General features: G+C 30.7%; 3 protein-coding genes across 3 annotated transcripts, besides 5 other annotated features; 1 reads left to right on the top strand and 2 right to left on the bottom strand.

Annotated features, from left to right (window-relative positions):
* Nucleotides 1-5,461: part of a mobile genetic element that runs on past the window's edge.
* TVAGG3_0592250 (keratin-associated protein family) lies at nt 100-1,164 on the bottom strand (the record flags this gene model as incomplete). Its single annotated transcript, XM_051239533.1, has 1 exon — nt 100-1,164. The coding sequence occupies one exon, from the start codon at nt 1,162-1,164 to the stop codon at nt 100-102; it is 1,065 nt and encodes a 354-aa protein (XP_051097357.1).
* A 2,055-nt stretch (nt 5,462-7,516) lies between the features above and the next one.
* Nucleotides 7,517-8,480: a mobile genetic element.
* A 524-nt stretch (nt 8,481-9,004) lies between these two features.
* Nucleotides 9,005-9,145: a mobile genetic element.
* A 351-nt stretch (nt 9,146-9,496) lies between these two features.
* Nucleotides 9,497-9,533: a mobile genetic element.
* A 565-nt stretch (nt 9,534-10,098) lies between these two features.
* Nucleotides 10,099-12,557: part of a mobile genetic element that runs on past the window's edge.
* TVAGG3_0592200 (uncharacterized protein) lies at nt 10,356-10,790 on the top strand (the record flags this gene model as incomplete). The annotated part of the gene is made up of 1 exon (XM_001330247.1): nt 10,356-10,790. One exon carries the CDS (start codon nt 10,356-10,358, stop codon nt 10,788-10,790), a length of 435 nt encoding a protein of 144 aa, XP_001330282.1.
* TVAGG3_0592190 (uncharacterized protein) lies at nt 10,956-11,192 on the bottom strand (the record flags this gene model as incomplete). The annotated part of the gene is made up of 1 exon (XM_051239532.1): nt 10,956-11,192. The coding sequence occupies one exon, from the start codon at nt 11,190-11,192 to the stop codon at nt 10,956-10,958; it is 237 nt and encodes a 78-aa protein (XP_051097356.1).

Below are 12,557 nucleotides of genomic sequence, written 5' to 3'. Positions count from 1 at the left end.
GCAGTTCATCCATTACTTCATTACCTAATTAATTACAGACATAAAATATATTTAGTTCATTCGGTAAGCCTTGACCCAAAGGTCTGGGCTCAAGCACATTCAATGAACGCGGTACCATGCGAATACAGTCACAAATGGTGGCATGTAATCTTTATCCAAGCCTGTTGGATTTGTTGTGAAAGTGTGTGAATGATTTCCTGCGGTTCCACAGAAAATACCTGCGCTTGAATCTACTGGGTCAGTTGAAATATCATATCTATCCATTCCCTGTCTATCCGAACCTGCTGCAAGATTTGTATAACCTCTTTTTGTTATTGAATGTGAATGATTACCTGTTGTGTTTGTAGTTCCTGTATGAGTGTGTGGTGGAAGGTTTGCTTCTTTAATTTTCTTCGAACCTCCTGTTTGCTTTGAATATCTAGCACAGTATAAGAATTTCTCTACAATCTGCTTCCACATACCAAAACCTAAAACTGTTTCTGGATTTGTTGAGTTCATTGACGTATAAATAGAACCAACAGGATATAATGTTTGAAGTATTTCATTTTTCATGCTTGTAATCACATCATTTACTTCCGACTTCTTTGCATAATTTTCATCAACATAAGTTTTATCTGCTTTAAGATCTAAACATCCTGAAACCCATTCTGTATCAGCTTTAACTTTAAAAGTCTCAAATGTCCATTCATGATACCATTCAACCTTTTCTTTAATTTCATTATCTTTTTCATCAACATAAACCAAATTTGCCTTCTTATTTAACTCACTATCCACATATTCCTTATCTGCCTTCTTCATTATGTCATTTAGGAAACCTTCTATGAATTCCTCATTTAAATTAAATCTTCCAATCTTCAAAACTTTAGGAAATGCATTTAATGCGTAATATCTCTGTTCTTCTGGTGGAATTGATGTTATATCATCCGTTATACCTTTAATTTTAGAATTCATAAATAAAATTTCTTTTATATTTGATATCACTGCACCACCTTTGCAAACGAATTCGAAATATTCATTTTTCAATACTATCTCCAAATCTCCATATTTCAACCTTTGCGTTTGTTCTGCCGTCTTTGAATTATATGCATATATGGCGTATGTAATGGTCTGAAGGACCTGGGTGTTTTGCGCCTTAAGTTGTTGTGGTTGCTGTTGTTTAATCATTTATTATGATTTAAAAATAAATATTTAATCCGTTATCTCATCAGCTATTTTCTCTATTTGAAATTGCCATAATATTTCATTCATAAATTCTAAATCACAATCAAATAGGTCAGTTATTCTAAATTTAATATTTGATAAATCTTTTGAATGAAGAATAAATGAATTCCCGGATAATTGAAACGGATATGATAAAGAAAATGTGTTTAAGTTGATGGATAAAATGTTTTGTATTGATGGGTAAGAGTTAGGGTCTAATGTTTGATGTGAAAATCTCATTGGGGTATTAACTTTATCACATTTGATTAAAATGAAATTGGAACTAGTGTCAGAATACAAAACATCCCCAACATCTTTTCAAAATTTAATATCCCCAACAATGAACGAAGATGAGGAGTACAAAATTTAATTTTCAGCGGGAATTTAATAAGGTTATTTATTTCATCAAGTTCAAAAAGTTTATCAGGTTTTGATTTAAAATTTTCTTCATACCATACGATAAATGATTCATTTAAATAACTTAAAATCATGTTAATATCCCATTTCGCTATCACATTATTTATATACATATCATACGTTTTTTCAAGGTCATCTTTAATAAATGATATATAATCTGAAGGGTCTAAAAGAATGGGATTAAATTTACCACTCACAGAAACGAGAGTAACATTATAAATTCCGCTAACTGTTAAATTTAATTCACAGTTATTATTTGAAATAATATTGATAATTGACATTTTTATTACGATTAAAAATATGGTAAAGCGTTATTTTCCAGTGATAAATAAAACTAGAATAAGATTACCTCAAGAATTCATAAATTCAACGAATAAGAAATTCATTCATGTTATAAATTTTAGTGTTTTCAGAAAATATGAGTCAATGTCATATTCATCAACAGGTTATATTTCACTTCATTCAAATTTAGTTCAATCAAACCCATATAATGACCATTTCATAAGATTTTCAGATGGTATTAAAAATGTAATTGATAGATTAAAATATGAACAGATTGACAATATCGAATTTTTGGAATTTTGGTTTAAATATCCCGATGGAAAAAAGATTGAAGTTAAAGATAAAGCTGATACTATAACAAAAACAATTACAATGACCGATCCGGATAGTGGGGAACAAAAAGAAATAAAACAAACGATAGAAACTGGTGAAAGGTCAATTATTATTGATTATGATTCAAAGGATTATTATTCGATAATGTTAATGCTTGAATATTAAATGGCCTTAACAAAGAATTTTTCAAGTGATATTTTATATTCATCAACTATTTTATTATAAATATCATTATATGTTAAATGAAGTTCAGTTGTTGTTCCATTCTTTGATATCTTAATTGTGCTAATATCCTTTATAGGATTTATTTTTGCAACTGTTCCGCAGCATGAAACCTCATCATCTATGAAAAATTGAATCTTAACGTCTGAATCTTGAACATCACAAAGAATGGCGATAATGTGAATTAATGATTCATAAGGTAAAATAATTAAACCGGATTGGTCAATTAAATTTATTATTGAATCATAATTATTAATTATTATATCACGGTAAATTTTCATTAATTCAGAATTAATGTCTATTTTATATGGGTTCTCGATGTTTGATGAAAGAGGTGGAGGTATGTTGGATAAGTGGGAATTTCAACAGGTTCTTTACCAGGTTCAGATAAAATGATTGGGTCTCCATCTTCTTTATTTTGCTCCTCCTCCTTTTTCGGTAAGTCACGAGTTATAAATTTGGTTGAGTTGCTGACTTGTTAATTCAGGGCTAACATTAACTTTAACATTTTGAATAATTCGTGATTTATCATCATTTACGTTATAACCAACCGTAATCTCTGCTTTTGCGTTAGTGTTCTTTTGAACTAGTGAAACGTCTTCTTTATATTCGAATAAAAAAAATATATTTAAACTTTTATTTTGCTGGAACTTTTTGAATCTATTATTCCCTGTAATTTGTTCATGAAGTTGATTTTTAGCTGTTTCATCGAAATTAATAACCGAATATATTCATTAATTGCATTCTTATAATCATCTGATTTCTCAAATTTTCTTTTATCTCTGATTCCTTAACTAAATCATAAGTTAAACCACGTTGCTGTGCTGATATAATGGTTTCTTAATTAAATCTTTGAATGCTTGAGATAAAGCACCTGATGCAATTCTTGCTACTATAATTGGTTGGAATTGCTGTTTAAGTTCATCTTTAACATTTGCGAAAACTGGATCGAATAAAGCAACTTTAAAGAATTTCTTAGCTGAAATTTCAGGTCTAATATTTGCATATTGACCATCAACTGGTTAGAATATCGTGGTAATCCATCCGGTCCCTCTTCAATAGCATTTAATTCTTCATTGAAATAAGAATATGGATTATGACGGTATGAATTAATTGGACCATTTTCACCTTCTCCAATGATGTTTAACAGCTTTTCCATTTTCATCAAATTGCATAGGATAACGTTCATTATATGCTTTACGTTTAGGATAATCAGATATAGTTAATTTATAACCATTTATGACTTTAATATTACCTTGACCATCAGTAACGAAAACTTCATTTTATACCATCAGGTTTTCCATTGGACCCGTAATGTCTGCTTCGTGTGCTTCCCAATTTTGACCTTGACGTTTGGCATATGCTTGAGCTTCTGGTAATGTTAAAACGTTTCTCATTTGTTTAACATCTTTTGAAGACCAGCAACAATATGAACTAATTCTTTCATTCCATCAGGAACTTTCATAGTTCTATTATATGCACCCTTTTTGTTGTTCCTTGTTTTAATGGAACCTGTAGAAGATTTGCCATTTCTGTCATGTTTAATTATAAATAAAAAATAAAAATTAATTATAAAAAAGTTAATCAAATTTAACACTTCCTTTATTTAAATCAACTATTATTTTTCCATGTTCACCTAATTGCTGATATTGTGTGTAAAGTTCATTAATGCTCATTGGTAAATTCACTTGATAAAGCATAACGTTCAACTGTTGACGACTAAACCCACTGAAAATGAAAAGTGTTGATAGATTTGATTTAATGTTTGTGCTTAATGCTTTGAAGTATTGAACAGCCATGAAGAATGAACACTGAATGTGTCGACATTGAGTTAATAACTGATTAAAATATGATTTCTCATTTGTTATTAGTTTTGATTTCACTGCATCATCTAGAAAAATGAGTGAATGCAAAAATTCTCTATCAAAATTTGAAATAGAAAGTGTTTCAAATAATTCATCCCGTTGTTTATCAATAATTTTATCCTCTAATCCTTGCTTCTTGATTGTATTATATAATTCTTTATACATTAAAAAGTTTTTTAAATAATCTTCTGCTTCTTCTTGTGATAAATAAATAATTGGAATTTTGATTAAATGCTTTAAAGATTCAAATGTATCATCTGAAGGTGAACCTGAACGGTTGATATAAATTAACACATGTGAATGGGGGAAGTGTTAGCAATAATGATAATTTGTTTTAATATCGTTAATGTTTTACCTTTATTTTGTTTACCAATTGCTGCAGTGATTGAATTTAAGTAACATTCAGAATATGGAATTTTCATTAATTTTTCCTTAGATAGAGCATTTCTATTATCACTCAATGCTTCATTAATCATATCATCTACGTATGTATTATATACTCCCGCTAATTCTTCATAAGGGGTGGATGAATTTAAATCCATTTAATCAAAAATAAATTTATAATTTTAAACATTTCTATTCATCAATATTTCATCATATGAACTTCTATACTGTGGTGGTGTACCTGTTGGATGATATTTCAAACCTTCGTCCGGTGTCCATGTCCAATACGTAGTCCTAGTAAACCAAACCTGAGGAGGATTTGTCACCTTTGAACAGTAAGTGTCATTTTCACCCTGAATGATTGGATAAGCTTTCACTTGTACTGTAACTTGTGAATTGAAAGTTTCTAATCCATCAAAGAATATACCCGCTCCATCACGTTGAACTGGAATAGTGCATAAGAATGAAGTTTGGTCTTTCCATGTTCTAGCTAATGGCGTGCCATTATCATCATTCAGTGGTCTAGTTAATGAGTCCTCATATTCTTCTGTGCATTCATTCACTCCATCTAAATCAGAAGCTTGAAGCATACGTGTAAAGAATATATCACCCACTGTGGTCATCGCTTGATCGGGGAAGTTTCTGGAATCTATAGTGACCTGAAGACCTCGAAGCATTGGATTTTCTAAAACTGTTCTTTGCATTGCATTCTTCGGAAATGTTAACACAACATCTGTAACATTATGAAGAGCGTATGAGAAATCTGAGCTAATACCTTCAGGAGTGATGCAACCTCCATTTAGTGAACGAACGTCAATATGTTGAGCTGGAATCATGAATGGATCTTCCTTACTAAATAAACGTGGTATTGCTTTAACTGATTCTTCAATTAAACCGTATCCTGGTGTAATGCATTTATCCTCTAAAATTTCCATCTTTGTGCATGAAATAATAACGTCATCAACTGTTGCGTCAGCAGATGTAGCGGCTAAGCTTGTAATTAATTTGGCAGGAAGTCCGATTTGTTGGAATTTGCGATCATATTTATAAACATGATTCATAATCTTTTCATAATTTTCATCAGTTATCTTTTCATAAACGTAATTTTGTAAAATCAGCAACTCTTAACGGGTCAACCTGACAAAATACTAAAGTATCCCTGAAAACATAATATTTAAGAATGATATCACCAAATGATTTAGGATAATCATCGAACGCCTGAAATGCTAACAAATCATTTACCGGAATAATCATATCAAAAGTGACATCAACTTCTTCATTTGCTTTCTTGAAAACTTCTGAAGGGTCAATATATTTACCACATACTGAGTTATCATATTTTTGAACATTATTATATAACGAATGAACAAACTTTTTAACTTTCCTTTCTGATTTTGGTTTATATGTTGCAAATGCGAAAGATTCACGGGCGCAATCCATCTGAAGATAACCGGCATCACCTCTTTCGGTTTCTACTTCTAATTGTTTAAAGCTTTGATTTGATGATTTGTAACCAACGAATAAACGCATGTAATGCATGAAAAATAGCGTGACTTCATTTTTGACAGTTTACAAATGTAAAGTGTTGCATCCTTAAAAGCTTGGAAATATATACATTCATGAATTATCTTGTATATTAATTGAAAATCCATAAAACCCTAACAATATTTTTTCTTAAAAAAAAACTATAAAAATATAAATAAAATTAATCGTTAAATAAAAATATTTGATATTAGAATTTTATTGGAAAAATAAAAAACTTAATATTTTAAAGAAATACTTAAATACTTGAATGTTTTAACTTTTACATTATCATATAGACTCTCAAATTATTGATTGGAAACGGTTTGAGGGTTATCAATTTAAAAAAAATTGTGAGTTTTTTTAGATTTTTGGCAATGAGTTTTAAAAATTTGTGAGTGAGAATGTGTGTTGATGCTTGGCACTTTGAAGGGAAGATGTTCTGGGTTCACAATTATTAATAATGTAAAAAATTGCACCCAATTTTTAGCCATTTTGGCTGAGAACTATGGTCTGCGAGGTACATAGATAGAATCAGTACCTCGCAGACTATAGTTCTCTATATGGCGCCGAAAATTTTTTGGTGAAATGTCGTCGCATTTCACCAAAAATTTTTCGGCGCCATAGGAAGAATTGGAGGGTGTGAGATACTATTACATGCTATAGTACTCACACCCTCCAACTCCCAATCAAAATCGCATAAAATTTGCTACTTATCTTCAGATTACCTCCATTATAAAATATATCATTGCTATCTCATCGTACTATATTTCCACCCTATTGTATTTAAAAATATAAAATTTTTTGATAATATATTTTTATATCTTGAATTTTCAAACAATATATTCACAGATAATATAATGGGAAATCTATCTCAACCCAGCCTTAAAGTACCAAACTCCTGCTTGCATTCTCACTCACAAATATTAAACATCCATCTCCAAAAAACTAAATTCTTCACAATTTTTTTAAAATTGAGAACATAAAAAACGTATGCATTCAATAATTTAAGATACTAACAAATATTAAAAACTTCAAAATATCAGATATTAACGTTTTTCAATTAAAAAATATCATTTTGCTTTTCAATTCGAACATAAATCTTAAATATTTTTAATTAATATCTGATTTACAGCATTATTATCCATTTATAAATCTGACAAATAAATGACAAAACCATTAGAAATAGTGTCACCTTCTGTCAAAAGTGAAGTCACGCTATTTTTCATGCACAACATATTTTTCAAAACACGCATCCAGAAGCGAAAAAATTCGAAAAAATCATGTTCTTATCTCGTAAACGAAAAAGGGGATTTGACGGAGTCAAATCCCCGCTCACAAAAAACGGACTTTACATGTCAAATTTTAAATGCATGTAAGGTCCACTTTTATGAGTTTTAGGAAGGAATTGGAGGCCATGAGTTACTGACATTTCATCAGTATCTCATAGCCTCCAATTCCTTCGCAAAATGGGAGAAACTTTGTCCGAATAGTTTAACATTCGGACAAAGTTTCTCCCATTTTAAGAAGGAATTGGAGGGTAAGAGATATACCATATGAATGTATATCTCTTACCATCCAATTCCTTCTAGAAAGTGTCCAAACTTTGGGTTAATTGCAAACTATTAACCCAAAGTTTGGACACTTTCAAGTGGAGATGGAAGGCTTTGGGGTATATATTAATACAATATACCTCAAAGCCTTCCATCTCCACTACAAATGGGAGAAACTTTGTCCGAATAGTTTAACATTCGACAAAGTTTCTCCCATATTTCAATGTAATTGCTACCTGTGAGGTACTGATTTGAAGTCAGTGCTTCACAGGTAGCAATATTCACAAAATTTAAAAACATTTTATCAGTTCGTTAGATAACCAGAGCCTCCTAGGTACTGAACCAGAATCAGTGCCTAGGGGACTCTAGTTATCTATATAAATCTGAGAAACTTTGAGGAAATTGTTCGACATTTCCTCAAAGTTTCTCAGTAATTTAGTGAGGAATGTTCGTTATCGTGTAAATATTTATAATATATACATGATAACAAACATTCCCCGCTAAAAGATGTAAAATCTTATAAGAAATAATTCCAAAAGAATAACAAATTTTATATGAAACTGAACCTTATAATTTAGTGATTCAAGATCACCGCTTCATAAGATTCGGTTTCAATCTCAAGTATCTCAAAAGTAAGGCTCTATTTTTTGCCATGTAAAGCGTCACTTTTTTCAAACTGTTTTTATCGTTTTCGTTTACAACACTTATAAAACTCGCTGATTTTGCAATTTTTATGTGATTTGAAATGATAGAATGTATTATCATCTTACTAAAACATATACTTTATTGTTACATTCACAAATATTAATCAGAACACTAGGAAAAGTGGATTTTCGAAAAAAGACGATAACAATTATTTGCAAATTGCCTCTCAATTTTGAGAGACTTTCAATTTTTACAGTGGACTTCAAACTCGATTAGCAGTTATGATATTATTTAAAAGAAGTCCAGTTTAGATGAAACCTCATATTTGATTATTTTCACTTAGATGAAGTAGAGTATTGTAAACCATTCAAAAAATTATCAAATTTCTGACTTCGAGATTATACAATTAATTCTGATAACTTGAGTGATACAAATAATTATTTTCAAATTCTGGATGAAATTTGATTGCTTTACATAATATGTTCTATAAAATTTAAATTGACCTTTTATTAAAAATCTGCCGTTCTATCATCTACAATATGCCATTCCTCTCAATTTTGAAGCATTTACGAGTTCTTTTAAGGGTGCCCAGGCGACGATAGGTAAACTACTCAAAATTAACCATAATCATGTTGCAGTGTGTGGAATGGAAAGTTTCGAAGCATTCAATATATTAACCTTAAAAGTGCTTTTCTGAGGGTGACTTATCGTCTCCCGCGCACCCTTAAGCCATCTATTTTTCAACCCAACCTTATACAATCTTCGAGTGGGGAAAAAGTAAAAAAGACAATTAAGACTCTAGAATAATTCCAATCTAGATATAAAAGAAATGGTTATATTTGAATGAAGTTGGAAAAAAAATACCAAATCAAAATTCTGACTTCGATTATTCACAATTTTCAGAATGAATACATCTTATTTTGATTATTGTTTCATGCAAATAATTTAATAATTTCATGTATATTATAATAATATACAACCGTGAATATATTTTACAGTTTTTATTGTCGTTTTTCATTTTGTAAAATCATGAGTTGATTCTTTTAATACACGCTTAAATTGACTCTTACTCTGTAATAAACAGAAATTCATCAAAAGTGACAGCTCTCAATTTTTTGACATTTGTAAATTCTAAATTGAATGAGAAAAATGAAATAATACTAAGCATAATACAATATTCTAGATTTAATTATAATTAGGAAAAAGTTAGTTTTGAGAGTACTTTTCATAGGCATATAGAATGAAATCTTCTGAAAAATAATATCACATAAACTCATATTATTTTCTAATATATAACTATTTTATATAAAAATCAAATTCAATGATCTTAAAAGCGAAGGATAAACCTCAAAATTTACGAATATAATGAGTGGGAATATAATGCTTATCTATCATAAAACCATATGAAATATCAATTTTTGCTTTACGCCTAATTTTTGACGACAATTAGCAAAAAATGTTAAATGTTAACACTCAGTCCATTTGAATATGAAAAATAAAATTGACTTTGATTAAATGTTTTTATTTATCATGCAATTCTTCTTGCGACCAAAGATTTGAATAAAACTTCAAAAAATAAGATAGCTTAAAAAATAATATACGGTAGTGTTTACTAATAGATGAATAGTATATAAATTCTATTAAAATGGATTTGATCCAAAAAAATATATAAAATTAGTTAGTTAGACTAAGTTGGGTACTGTGGCACTGCGTTCCACCTTACCCAAGTTAACGGTTTGACACTTTACAAAACCGGTAACGTATATTTTACAACACAACCATAACACCGACTTAACCTTAAATATTTACAAAACCATCTGACACATAAACGACTTCACTAACGACTTCACTAACGAATTCACTACCGTCCTCACTAAATAAAAAATAACCTTATTTTATTTATTTTCCAACTTTTTTATTTCATTACAAAGACATGTCTGACTACATTTACTATGACTCTTTCCCAGAACGTTTCCGTGAACTATTCAAAACTCAAGTAAAACTGAGAAACATGCATTTTAACAAAGACAGACCCATTGACGATGAAAGAAACCCTGAATATATTACAATCCCATATGACGCAAAGTTCATTGCATACATTCCTTATGGACGTAGAGGAACGAAAACTATTTCAACAAAGACGAAAAATTATTTCTGGAGCGATGAAGAAAATTGCCTTATCTACATAAATGCATACTTAAATAAAGCTACATATTGTACAAAAGAAGGTTGGACTGGATTTGAGCTCTACATATACGACGACGATGGAAACAGACGTTGTGTATACCCATACGATAATATGTACCATTGTTTTCATCAAGCATTAAACGAATACATAGTCAGTAAGGGTCTCATTCCTGTTGAGTAGATATGTTATATTTTTGTTCTGTCATTTATAAAAAAATAAACTTAAAAATTAATGATATCACCACTCCCACACGTATGAAAACATAGCACAAAAATAAATTTAGGTGAAGAGGTGAGATCTCACCTCTTTTTTCACCCGGTTTTTCACCCTGTTGAATTCATTGCTTTATAACTCTCTTCCTTTCTCCAACTCTTCTAACTTCTTCCTAAGTTTAGCAATGTTGTCCTCATGAAGTTTAATCTTTCTCAAAATTCCTTCTTTATCTAATGGTTGCTTTATCTTTCTAAACTGAACTCTACCATCCTTCATAGTATGAATGTAAAAACCTTCTGGAATAGTTCCTGATTTAATGTATTCTACCAAAAACTTTTGTTTCATTGCTTCAGTGACTTTATTTGTCATTTTACTCTAAGGTGAAGCTAGCACAGCGATAATGGATTTCATGACTTTTTAGTATTCATGCAATCTTAACAGATAGCCTTATAAGTACTTCCAGTGTCCCTAGCTGTCCCTCCTTTTTATATAACTCCATGACATTTATAATCTCGCGAAACTTAACAGGTAGCATAACAGATTAAAATCAGATGAGGTTTTGAACCAAAATTTCTAAGCAACGTTGTCAAGGATTTTGAGGAACTAGGGACAGAGTGTGGCAAAGTCCAAGATTTAATTTATCTTCATCCGTTTCATCAGCTATCTCATCTAATATGCCAATATTTTATTCATAACTCGTGGCAAACCCACTAACTTTCATTATGTTCATCTACATGCTTCATCTGATAGAAAGTATGACTTTCATTAACTCTGTGAGATAATGAAAACTACTAGGGACAGAGACCATGGCAAAGTTTATGACTTTCATTATTTCCAGAACTTAATGAAAACTACTAGGGACAGAGACCATGGCAAAGTTCATGATTTAATTTATTCTCTCACTAACAACAACCACAAACTCCAACACTAACGACAAGTACTAACCTCAGCACAAATGACAAACACTAACAACAAACACAAACTCCAACACTAACGACAAAAATAAATGTCCTCACTTCTTAACAAAGTAATATGTGCTTCTTACACCACCATAGCTCAAACGTTTCTTTTCAAACATCGATTGAAACTTATTTTGAGCCATTGGCTTTAGTCTCTTTTTCTTCAAATACGCCAAGAAATCTTCTTCACATCTTTTCACTTCATAGCCTTCTTTAAACTCCTCCTTGTTAAGTTCTATGAAATCCTTTATCTCATTCTTTGTTGCAATGGCTTCTTCACGAACGACATTGTGAACTATTTCATCACTGTTCTCATGTATGACCTCCTCACTGTTCTCATGAACTATTTCAACACTGTTCTCATGTATGACCTCCTCACTGTTCTCATGAACTATTTCACACTGTTCTCATGTATGACCTCCTCACTGTTCTCATGAACTATTTCACACTGTTCTCATGTATGACCTCCTCACTGTTCTCATGAACTATTTCAACACTGTTCTCATGTATGACCTCCTCACTGTTCTCATGAACTATTTCAACACTGTTCTCATGAACGACCTCCTTACTGTCTTTCATAAGCGTTTCAAAATCTCCTTTACTCATTACTTCAATCTCATGCTGTTCACAATAGTACTTAAACTCACTGTATATGTCTTTGTTGTATGTTATATTGCTTCCCATGTACTCCATGAATTTTTCAAGCACTTCCTCATAATTCACTGTTTCTTTCTTTCCACGACCTTCTAATATCATACTTGCTTCGTAAATATAA

This window comes from Trichomonas vaginalis, chromosome II, assembly GCF_026262505.1.
Source record: "Trichomonas vaginalis G3 chromosome II, whole genome shotgun sequence".
In the NCBI taxonomy this organism is placed as follows: domain Eukaryota; phylum Parabasalia; order Trichomonadida; family Trichomonadidae; genus Trichomonas; species Trichomonas vaginalis.
The sequence above is the reverse complement of the archived record's forward strand: the minus strand, read 5'-3'. Positions and strand labels throughout refer to the sequence as shown.